We start from the raw sequence: 12,672 nt of genomic DNA on the forward strand, positions 1-12,672 counted from the left end.
AAAATAACTTCTAAGAGAAAACATAACTTCCTAAAAAAGAGGAGAAAGATTAAAATAATTTTAAATGTCATTGAATTTTGATATTGTTAGTAAAGACGAAAGTTTTGGCTTTTGAGTATTTAGGTTCAACTTTTATTATATGCATTTTAATGTATGAGTTTCTGTCTCATCGTATGTGTAAGTTATATATGAGTTTTATTTGAATTCTTTGTGGTTCTTTATGTTTATATTAGTTTTATTTTATATTAAAATTATTTTGATATATATTTATATTTGTGCTATATTGTATTTGGGGAAAATTCACTATATATGTTGTTTAAAAAAATATTTTACATTTTAAGTTGATTTTTGCGATATTTAGGGAAATAGAGTTATATATACTGTTTCAAGCTATTTATTTATTTTTTAAAATGCATTGAATTGTGAAATTGGGTGGTCTGTTGTTTTTGTCAATAAAGCAATAGATAGTTGTTAAGGGTATGAATGTGGGTGGTTATGTTTTTGTTTTGTTAGAAAAAATTAATAAGGTATAATGCTGAATTTATCCTTCAATATTTATATCTTTTGTAATTTAGTTTTTATTATATTTTTAGTTAAATTAGTCTTGAAATTTAAAAAGGAAATTGAATTTGACCATCAATTTTTCCAAAAAGTTTTGAATTGTTGTGTTTTCTTAATGGAAATACTAACTAAAACGTTAAGTTTTTAAATATAGCAACTTGCATGGCAATCTACATATACCTCATGCTATTTTTAAAATTTTTATGAACGTTTTATAATTTTAATTTTTTTTTATTTTTTAAAATTATTTGTTGACATGACATATAAGACAAATAATATTATGTTAATGTGAAAGTACATGTGGACTACCATACGGGGCAGAGACACCAACATCGTTAAAAAATAATGTTTTAGTCAGTATTTCTATTAAAAAAGCGATTTGAATCTTTTTTGAAAGATTAATAGTTAAATTTAGCTCAAAAAAATAATAGGGGTAAATTGACAAAATATGTAAAAGTTGAGGGCTCAAATTGGCATTATGCCTTAAGTGGAATATTTTCAAGTATTTGGACAAGATTTGAATTTTAGAACTGTCATTGTTGAGAGGGCTTTACCTGAACATCACCCTCGACTTAATAAGATTAAACTTAGACAGTAAAACAAATAAACACATTTATGGTTATACCAAATATATATATATCAAGTTATTTTTCTGTTCTATCATTAAGGGTTCGTTTGTTTAGCAGGTACCGTGTTTGTTTGACTAAAAATATTTTACATTGGAAAATGATTTCCAAAACACGGGTAAAATGGCTTTGGGTTTAGGGAAAATGTCTTACGGGTATTTTTCTATAAGACATTTTCTAACTCTCACTTGCTTGTTTCTTACCTTTTTCCTGCCATTCTACATCTTCCATCTCCTTCTTCATCCAGGTAACTTTCCTCTTTCTACTTCTTCCTTTCATTCATCTTTTATAATCTCTTCCATTTTTCCTTAGCTGTGTCTGTCGCATATCTTTTATAATCTCTTCATCAAGTTCTGATTTTTTAACATCTGAAACAACCGAGCATGAGGAGGAACACAGTCACAATAGTTCCGAGGAAGCGTCTGCTTCACCACCTTCATTAGGTTGGCTTGTAAAGGAAAATGCTAAGACAAAAGACTATACCATTACTAATTGTAGTGAAGGTGGAAAGAAAACCCATTGGATAATAGGAAATTAAAGAAACAATGCTCCACAATTTTAGGTATTATTATTGATTATAATATGAATTTGTCTCTCAATTGAATTCCTTTTTTATTGGTTAATAATGGGGGTTTCAGAGATTGAGCTAATGAAGGAAAGATTTGCAAAATTGTTGCTTAGAGAAGATATGCCTGGGTGTGGAAATGGCTTTTGCACAGCCTTGGCTATTTCAAATGCCATCATCAATCTTTGTGGAATGTTGTTTCTTCTATTCTGTTTACCTATGTGGGCATTTGTTTCTAATTTTATGTTGGTCAATTACTATTGGTTCTCTAGTTTGATGGTTATTTCCCTTTCACTTCCATTTGAAGCTACCTTATTTGGGCAAATATGGAGGTTAGAACCAGTTCCTTCTGAGAAGAAAGCAATGTGGCGTCGAGAGATGGAATGGCTTCTTTCTATTAGTGATCACATTGTTGAGTTAATACCTTCGTGGCTGACATTCCCGGATAGAAGCAAGCTCGAGGTAAAACTATCAATACTTTTCCCCATAAACTTTTCTCATGTTTTGAAAATGTGACATTAGGACAGTTTTTGAGTTCTAGGGAACAAGTTATATCCAATGAAAGATTTTTAGTTTAGAATGCCATGTCTAGTTTCTGGCAATTCAAATCAAATGCTATTGGTAATGAGAGCCTCCCTAAGCTATTTGTATAGTTATATAATCATGAAAAAGCCTTCTTGATTGCCTTGATTTGTCATCTAGCATCAAGCTATTGAGATTGCCAACCGAGTGGAGGCTTCAATATATTTATAGCGGAAAAAATCAAACTCCAAACCTATTAGCACAAATCTGTCCAGTTTTAAGTCATCATGGGATTTGGTGAAGGACTTAATGATCGATTTGACGAAAAAGAAATACTTGCAGATCGAGCAGAGAGCCTCCTACTTTGCTTGAAGCAGCTATTCCCCGGTCTTCCCCAGACCACTTTAGATATGAGCAAAATTCAGTATAATAAGGTTTGTGTCAATTGTTTGAATTCAAGACTTGTTCTTATGAATGCTTTTAATTACAAAAATCATACTAATAAATGAACATTATGGTGTTAATTAGGATGTTGGAAAATCCATATTGGAGAGCTACTCGAGAGTTTTGGAAAGTCTTGCAGTCAACATTATCGCACGTATTGATGATATGCTCTATGTGGATGACTTGACCAATCATTCAGATCAATTCTCTTCACTATCCAGGATCGGACTTATTGGTCAGAAGAGGCATTCGGTTCCTTACTCTGTGCCCTTCCTCAGCACTCCTTATAGAACAGCTTTTTCAACCCCGAACTTTTCACCAGCACAGCTAGCTACCCCTGCAAAGGGTGATCGATCACCATTTCTTTCAAGCAGCAAAGTTCCTCAGCGTGGGATGGGCGTGACAAAGGTCTTGACAGATTATCTTAATATTGATTTAAGGCCGAAGAAGTCCAGTAATCCAAATGAAAGAATAGAATCAGGTTCAACCATAACTCAAGAAGCATCAGTATCTTTTGAATGTCTAAAAGTGAGCTTATCAAAACTGGAGCCAGTTCCTGAGAAAGAGCCCTAATGTTGCACATCATGAATCAATTTTATATCTTTTCTTTAAGTTTTAAATTTGGTAAGAATTAGAAGATGCTTGAGAATGACATTCACCATGTTATTGTAAATGATAAATAAGTTAAGTGATTCATGCTTTGTCATGGCATCATTTATGGTCTCAAATTTGATTATAGCTAAATATTTTGATGATCAAACATAGAATATAAATTGCCAAACTACCTATTACTTATCTACATATACAATATCATAACTTAGGTGGCCTGATGACACTAGTAATAAAGATGGGAGTAGTTGCTTATAAGTTGATTACACGTAGCCACAACAAAAAGTTGCATGATTGGAACACGTACTCTGTTGGATGAATGTTAAACAAGTTGTAAATAATTGATTGATAGTGTATTCTTGTATGATCCAAACATATTCATATCAAATGAGTGTGTTACATCGTATTTGTGTCTTCAAGTGAAACAAACAAAACAGTCTTATTATATACATCTAATAAATCATTGCAATATATGTAAAAACAATTTAAAATATAAATTTTTTAATATATATATATATGATAAACTCAATTAAACAATGAAAAGATAATAAATTCTTAAATATATATTTGTTTAATTTAAAACAGCTTTTATAAAATATTTTCAGGAAATCTGCCAAACAACAAAAAATATTTTACACACATTCATCCAAACACCAGAAAAGTAAATCATTTCCAAAAAAGTAAATCATTTTCTAGAAATTATTTTTCGGAAAATATTTTACTGGCAAACAAACGGAGCCTAACTATTTATTGTAATTTCAAGAATTTGTTTGGAGTAGTGGATTTAAACTTTGTCACTTTCCTCTTCTAATATTGTAATGATTAAAAAATCAATCTATTGCTGTTAGAATTGATTAACCCGAATCCTAGTTAAAATAAAACACAGTGATAAAATAAAATAAAAGTAAAATCCATATAAAACTACATTTCTTTTATTTTATTTTAGAATAAAGTTTTTCGACCTTATTACACTTCATCTATTTGATATTGATTGGAATAAGGTGTTTCAACCTTACTACACTCCTTCTATTAGAATATGGTTTTTCAAGCCTATAAATAGACATAGTCTACTCTTTTTGTAATCATTCAAATTCGACATAGTGGATTATCTTCTTTTCTGCCTGTGGGTTTTTTTCCGAAAGGGTTTCCACATAAAAATGTGTATTCTTGATTTTTCTTTCTCTTTTTTTTTTGTTATACTTTGTCATTATCTATGTTCTATTTTTCACAAATTGGTATCAAAGCTTCTAGGTTGTTCATCTCAATCATGGTAATGGCGTCTTTTAAGTATGAAATTCTGTTGTTGGATCACAACACCAGATTCGCGTTGTGACAAATAAAGTTATTGACAGTTCTTGCACAGATGGACTTAGAGGATGCCTTGCTAGGGATAGATAAGATGCCATCGACATTAACGAAGGAAGAGAAGAGGCATAAAATCGAAAGGCGTTAACACAGTTACATCTGCATTTGTCTAATGAAATTTTGCAGGATGCAATAAAAGAGAAGACCATCGGTGCATTATGGAAGTGGTTAGAACAAATATGTATGTCGAAACCTCTAACCAGCAAGCTACATATGAAGCAGCGTCTTTATGCTCATCGTTTGGAGAAAGGTGCATCTGTGCACGAACACTTAACAATGTTAAAGAAATTCTCTCAAACTTGGAGGTTATGGAGGTTCAGTATGATAAGGAAGACTTAGGGTTGATTCTACTTTGTTCGTTGTCCCTGTCTTATTCAACCTTTAGAGACATGATTTTATATAGCCGCGAGTCTCTCACAATTGATGAGGTTTATGATTCTTTAACCTCATATGATAAGATGAAGCATCTTGTGGTTAAACCCGACTCTCAAGGAGAAGGTCTCATTGTTCGTGAGTGATAAGATCGCAATGCTAATGATTATCGTGGAAGGACACAGGAACAGAATCCTCACGGTAAATCTAAGGGTAGGTCGAAGTTTTCAAAAAGAGGTAAAACTTGTGACTTCTGCAAGAAGAAAGGGCACATTAAATCTGATTGCATAAGCTGCAGAACAAGATTGTAACACCTTCTACCCGTATCCGTTGCCGGAATAGGGTACGAGGTATTACCGGAGTTTACTGAACATTTTCAGATAATTTCGAATCATTTATTATTCATATTCTGAAAATAATCATAACGTCTCTCTATTGGGCCCTCGAAGCCCAAAACATACATTAAACATTCAATTCACATTCATGTCACATAAATATACAATTCAAACATTCAATAATTCAATTCAAGTTGCACTATTCGTGCTTATAATTTCACTAATCCGAAAACTTTTCTTTTCCACGTTCAAGTCTCATATTTGAGCCGCACGGATCTTTATAAATAAATTTGATCATCATTTTTATTTATTTTACATTCTGATATGTTCAATTAATGCTCTAGGAAAAATTATCATTTTACCTCTGAACTTTTGATTAATGATGATTTCATCCTTAGGCTCAGAAAAATAAAATTCTTGTAATTTAATCCTTGTTTCGAGCCTAATTATTTATATATAATGTATATTGATAACAACGCATGAATTCTATAAAATAACAAAATTTTTCATAATTTCAACACTTTTCAATTTAATCCCCAAAACATGATTTCACCCAATCTTGATCTAAATTAATAATTTCATTCAATTTTGTAATTTAAATAATAAGATAATTCATTTCATGCAATTTGGTCACTTCTGACATTTTTACAAAATTACCCATAAAGTTTTACTTTTATTCAGTTTAGTCCCTGAGCCTAAAACATGCAAATTAGCCATGCTAGCTGAATATTCATATATATTTTCCTCCTCCTCCTCTCCATTCCACATCCTTGATGTATATATCATGCTTATAAGTAACATTATCTATAATTTCACTATTGACTTATATGTATATTCAAAGCTATCCATCCGTGTCATAGTCATTAAATTATTTTTATCTTAAGATAAAGAGCTCCAAATTAAAATCTGCTAATTTTTCCTAAAACTAGACTCACATATCTTCTTATCATAAAATTTTTAAAATTTTTGGTTTAACCAATAAGTACAGTTTATTCTTTAAAGTTACCCCTATTCTTCTGTCTGGTAGTTCTGACCCTTCTTCACTAAGAATTAATCATCTCATTGTACGAGATTCGGATGATGTTCCCGCTTATTTCTCTTGAAAATAGATTACTTAAGGATTTTAAACATATAAATTTAAGCCCTTAATTATTTTTATCCAATTTTTTATGATTTTCCAAAGTCAGAACAGGGGAACCCGAAATCATTCTGACCTTGTCCCACTAAATTTATTATATCTCACAATTCACAATTCCATTGCTTACACGTTTCTTCTATAATAAAATATACTCAATAAGCTTTAATTATATATTTTATTCATCTTCTAATTCGATTTCCACAATTTATGGTGATTTTTCAAAGTTAGCTTACTGCTGCTATCCAAAACTGTTTTAGTGTAAGATGTTTATTTACCATGTTTATAACACCCTTATTTCTTTCTCTACACTATTTCTCATTACTTTCTCTTATTTTCTCTTCACTAACATATTAAGAACATATGACCATATATAAGAAAACTCTACATTAACATCAATTCCATGCTTTTTCAATAATATTAATCTTAAAAATATATTGAAATCTTGATGTTCTTACCTTGTTCCATTGATTTCAATCTTTAACTTGATTTTCTCTCTCCTCCAGCTTCTATTTCTTGAATCTAACTTAATATTCTAGCTCCCCATAGTCTCATTGTGATCTTTCTCTCTTGATGGCTACGGAAATTCTTTTGATTTCTAGGTGAAAATGGTGAATTTTGGTGAAAGGACCAAATTATAAAAAAGTAAAACTTTCTTTCTTTCTCTCTTCTTCTCACGTTGGTTTGCATGGGAAAGACGATGATAATTATTCATATTTCCTTCCTTTTATACTTAATAAATAATAATAAAATAATAAAATATCTTATTAAAATATTAATAAAATAATATTTATCTAATTAATAATTATAAACTATCATCAACATCATCATTACTTTCTAGATTTCTCTCTCTTCCAATTGACCATTTTGCCCTTTGTGATCTTTTAAAATTCCATCATTGAATCATCACATAATTTGGTAAAATTTTAGTCCCTCATAATTCTTTTCCTATTTAATTTAGTCCTAATTCATCCATTTTTCTTAGTTTCTAGATCATTCCACCCTTAAAATATTTGCACTGTTAGTCTGTAATATCCTGAATTAGGGCCTAATCGGAATAGTGGTTTTGTGACCACAAATTCAAGATAGAAATAATTATTTTATGATTATTTTGAGGTCTATGATATGATTGCATGATTGTATGAAAAATTTCGTGAAGAAATTCTATGCATAAAGTGCTTAATTTGAAGTTAGGGACTAAATTGAATAAGTTGCAAAACTTGCATTCTAGAAGTTTCTAGTATGAAATTGTTTTGACAAAAATTGGACATGGATGGAATTTTTGGAAAGTTTGGTAAAAAGGGCATTTTTGTCATTTAGGGGTAAAATGAATTAAAATAAAAAAATTAAAAGCCAATTTTGTTCATCTTCTTCACCATGGACGTGTATACCAAGGGAGACTCCATGGCTAGGGTTTCCAAGCTTCCAAGCTCGATTGTAAGTCCGTTCTAGCCTCGTTTTTAATGATTTTTACGTTTTTGGAGTCCCAGTAACTTGATTTATCTTATGCTAGCAATAATTCAACCTAGGGTTCATAATTGGAAAAATACTCATAGGTGAAATTTGTGTATTTTGGTGTTTTATGATAGAATATGAGGTTTTAAATTATGTTAGACAACTTGTGCTACTCGGTTTTAAGTGAAAACGAGTAAAAGGGCTTAATCGGTAAAAATACCTAATAGTCATAAGTACATGTTAGAGTGAGAATTTGATGTTTCCATAGAAGGGAAAAATGATCAGCATGTCATAAAACATAAGAAAATAGGATGAAGTTTAATTTCCGAACCTTGGGACAATAGTGCAAATATGCAAAAGTTTAGGGGTCAAAATGAAAATTTATAAAAATATGATTTTTGGACCCGTATGAATAGTGTGACTAATTATTAGGCTAAATATGATATTATGATGAAGGAAATAGAGATTCGGGATTAAATCGGGAAAATACAAGGTTATGGACTAAAATGGTAAATTGTCATTTCTGGATCGAGGTAAGTTCGTATGATAATAATAATGCAATGTTATGTTTGAGTTATATTTCTTACTATTATTGCATATATTGTATGAATTAATATATTGGAAAAGTTGATGGAATGGTTTTTATGATGTGGAAATATGACATGAAAGAATGTTATATGAAATGCAAGAAAATGATGATACATGACAAGTGATATATGAAATATTTGATATATGTTATGTAAATTCTTAAAAGCTGGTTTGATATTTGAGTTGTGTCTTATTATACTATGAATGGATATTTGGTACTATGGATAGTGAGATCGACACTTCGAGTAAATTCGTACATAAATAATCTATCGATTCTTTTTATGTTATTATATTTTGATATCATATGAAATGTGGCTGCCTATCAAATGGTTATTTGATGTAAATTATGAATTTAAATTGATTACGGACAATTTAGTAAAATGTTGAAAAGTGAGGAATTTCCGATTGAACCTTCGGAATAAAAACGATGCGAATGATCTATTGCGAGGTCGCATGTGTAGTACTAAGTGCAGGATATTATGCGCACCCGAAAACTGTGATCACGTGTGTAGTACTAAGTGCAGGCTACTACGTGTATCAGATGTTAGGTCACGTGTGTAGTACTAAGTGCAGGCTACTACGTGTACCGGATAATTGGTCACGTGTGTAGTACTAAGTGTAGGCTACTACGTGTACCGGATAATTGGTCGCATGTGTAGTACTATGTGCAGGGTACTATGCGTACCAGATAGCTTTGGCTACAAGTGTGAAAATATGTGCAAGCAATTGAGTATCAGTTATTATTCCGAAGAGTTCAACGGGAAAATCGATTAAGTAAAAATACAATTGAACATGATTATATGATGAATAAGTGTAGGTATATGTTTATGAAAAATTATGAGCAATGTGCTCGATAATTGGGTGAATTTCGATAAGACAAAATGGATTAAGTGGAATTATGTAAGAATGAATTTTAGTGGTAAAACAGTGTTGGACAGCAGCAGTTGCATGACTTTGAAAATTCACTAAAAATTGTGGAAGTTGAATAAAAATGCAAATGATATATGAAAATAAATCTTAATGAGTCTATTTTCACATGAAAGAAACAGGGGAAGCAAAAGAATTCTATATTATGTGATATTTGAATTCTTGTGAAACAGGGTTTAAATGAATTCGAGATTCCCTGTTCTGAATTTAGAAATTCACCATAAATTGTAAAAAATTATTAAGAGTCATACATTACATGGATGGATTCCTTATTGAGTCTATTTTTAATGGAAACAAATGGTATGGTTGTTGAAATTCTGTACAGGGAGAAATTTGGTTCGTAGTGCACAGGGGTCAGAGTAGTTGTACCCTGAAACAGGGGAAATTTTAATGAATAAACTGTACTAATTGGCTGAACCAAAAATTCTGGAAATTTTATGGGAGAAAGATATATGAATCTAGTTTCAAGGAAAATTAACGAAACTAAATTTGGAGTTTTTTAGCTTCATATATGAATGATTTAGTAACTGTAACTCGATAACACAGCTTAACCTGAACATGTGTAATTGTACAATTACAGTGTTTTATCTTGAAAACCGTGGTAGTAATTGCTTATTATTTTCATATGAACTTACTAAGCATAAAGCTTACCCACCCTCTCCATTTCTTTAGTATTGGTAGGTCGGCTCGGGGTTGGAGATCGTCGGAGGCAAAATCACACTATCAAACTATCATTTTGGGAGAATTAATTTAAATATTAGAAATATCAAGTGAGTGGAATGTATAGGAAGTTGGTTTGTGATATGTATTTTTATTATGATTTTGACCATACGTATCAGTCTGCATTGAGTTATCGTATATGATCATGAGATGTAGTCCTTATCCATTATGGTTTATAAGTTTAATTAACCGTGCCATGTCCTATTTTTTGATGTGATGATATAGTTAGCTTTGTTTGTTATGCATTTGTTCGAAAAGTTTTGAATTAAATGAAATTTTATGGCCCGGTTTTCGTCTATATGTATTGTTAAGTCTGGTAATACCTCGTACTCTGTTCCAGCCTTGGATACGGGTAAGGGGTGTTACATAGTCCTTCAAATTTTTCATATTTACACTTTAGCCCCTCAAATTTTGAGTATTTACTTTTGTGCAATAAAACTTTTCTCACTTTTACAATTTAGTCCTTTCTTGAATTAATATATCATAATATACATCCTAATGTTGACATAACTCAGAACTTTCCCTTTTTGTCACTTAATTTTCTTATTTTACTATATCAAGGATAATATCTTACTGTAAAAATTTTTGGGATATTATAAAGATCAAAAGGGAGGCTGCGAATCAAAAGGAAAAACAACTAGAAAAATCTAGTGAAGCTGATGTTGTATAATACTATAGTGATGGAGAACTTCTAGTCGCTTCTGTCAACAATTCTAAAGTGAACGAGGAGTGGGTCCTTGATTCGGGCTGCACCTTCCACATAAGTCCCAATCAAGATTGGTTTTCAACTTACAAAATAGTGTCTAAATGTGTTGTTTTGATGGGAAATAATGCTTCGTGTAAAATCATAGGTGTTGAAACGATTAAAGTTAATATGTTTGATGAAGTTGTTAGAACACTTAGTGACGTGCGACGTGTTCCAGAATTGAAGAAAAATTTAATTTCGTTGAGTACTCTTGATTCAAAAGGGTACAAATACACAACTGAAAGTAGGGTTTTGAATACTTCCAAAAGTTCCCTTGTTGTGATGAAAGGGCAAAGAAAGACTGCTAAGTTATATATTTTATGGGGTTCTATTGTTACTGGTGATGCAACTGTCGCTTCCTCTTTCTTATCAAATAATAATGTTACTAAAATTTGGCTTATGCACCTTGGGCATATGAGTGAGAATGACATGGAAGAATTGAGCAAAAGAGGACTTCTTGATGGGCAAGAAATTTGCAAACTAAAGTTTTATGAGCACTGCGTTTTTGGGAAGCAAAAGGGATTTCGATTCACTAGAGGAATCCATAACACAAAAGGAATATTGGAGTATATTCACTTTGATCTATGGGGGCTATCCAAAGTGTCTTCGAAAGATGGAGCTAATTATATGCTAACACTTATTAATGATTTTTCTAGAAACATTTGGGCATTTTCCTAAAGTAGAAAAGCGACGTGTTTTTTGCATTTAAGTTTTGGAAAACTATTATTGAAAAACATATGGGAAAACAAGTAAAACACCTCCACACAGACAATGGCTTAGAGTTTTGTTCTGATACGTTTAGTGAACTATGTAAGTCAAAAGGGATCGTGATATACTTGACAGTTCGTCATAATCCACAACAAAACGATGTTGCAGAATGAATGAACAGAACGATCATGGAGAAAGTTTGATGTATGTTGTCGAATACTAACTTACCGAAGTCATTTTGGGCTAAAGTAACCTCTACTACTTGTTTTTTGATCAACTGATCTCTATCTATTGTCACTGAGAAAAAGACTCCACAAGAAATATGGTCTGGTAATCCTACGAATTATTTTAACTAAAAGATCTTTAGGTGTCCTGTGGATGCTCACGTTGATAATGGAAAATTGGAATCGAGATCCATTAAATGCATTTTTTTTAGTTATAAAGCTGGTGTAATAGGGTATAAGTTATGGTGTCCTGAAAATAAAAAAGCTGTGATTAGCAGAGATTTTTTTTATGAAACTCTACCTAACTTATCTCTTAAAGAGTCTTCCAATAAAGAACATCAAAAATAGATGGAGCATCAGATTAATCCATAATCTACAACAGAGTTGACTCCTCAAGCTAGTATAGAAATTCAAAATGGAGTTACTTCTTCACCATAATACTCTATCGCCAAAAATAGAACTAGAAGAGAGATTAAACCTCCAAAAAAGAATGTCGAGGCTGATCTAGCTACTTATGTTTTAAATGTGGCTGAAGATATAAATGCAAACCAAGAGCCATCTAATTATTATGAGGCAGTTAATCGTGAAGACTCAAAAAAGTGGATGTTTACTATGCAAGAGGAGATAAAATCACTCTACAAAAACAAAACATGGGATCTTGTGAAGCTTTCTAAAGGTAAAAAGGTTGTTCGTTGTAAATGAGTGTTTAAAAAGTAAGAAGGGACTCTAAGAGTTGAAGAACCCAGATATAAGGCAAGGCTTGTTGCAAAA

At 31.5% G+C, this 12,672-nt stretch overlaps 1 protein-coding gene across 1 annotated transcript; it reads left to right on the forward strand.

The window, feature by feature from the left end:
* The first annotated feature begins 2,561 nt into the window (after positions 1–2,561).
* Positions 2,562–3,432, forward strand: LOC107959135 (rop guanine nucleotide exchange factor 5-like). Its single transcript, XM_016895123.2, has 2 exons — positions 2,562–2,708; positions 2,803–3,432. Exons 1-2 carry the CDS (start codon positions 2,562–2,564, stop codon positions 3,289–3,291), a joined length of 636 nt encoding a protein of 211 aa, XP_016750612.2. The 3' UTR covers positions 3,292–3,432.
* Positions 3,433–12,672: the final 9,240 nt, after the last annotated feature.

This window comes from Gossypium hirsutum, chromosome A11, assembly GCF_007990345.1.
Source record: "Gossypium hirsutum isolate 1008001.06 chromosome A11, Gossypium_hirsutum_v2.1, whole genome shotgun sequence".
NCBI lineage: Eukaryota > Viridiplantae > Streptophyta > Magnoliopsida > Malvales > Malvaceae > Gossypium > Gossypium hirsutum.

What these genes read in the sequence shown, in the direction of transcription:
- LOC107959135 (XM_016895123.2), top strand. Translation starts at nt 2,562, where the DNA reads ATGGGATTTGGTGAAGGACTTAATGATCGATTTGACGAAAAAGAAATA. An exon ending in GCAAAATTCAGTATAATAAG is followed by an intron (nt 2,709 to 2,802) that starts GTTTGTGTCAAT and finishes GGTGTTAATTAG; the next exon opens with GATGTTGGAAAATCCATATT.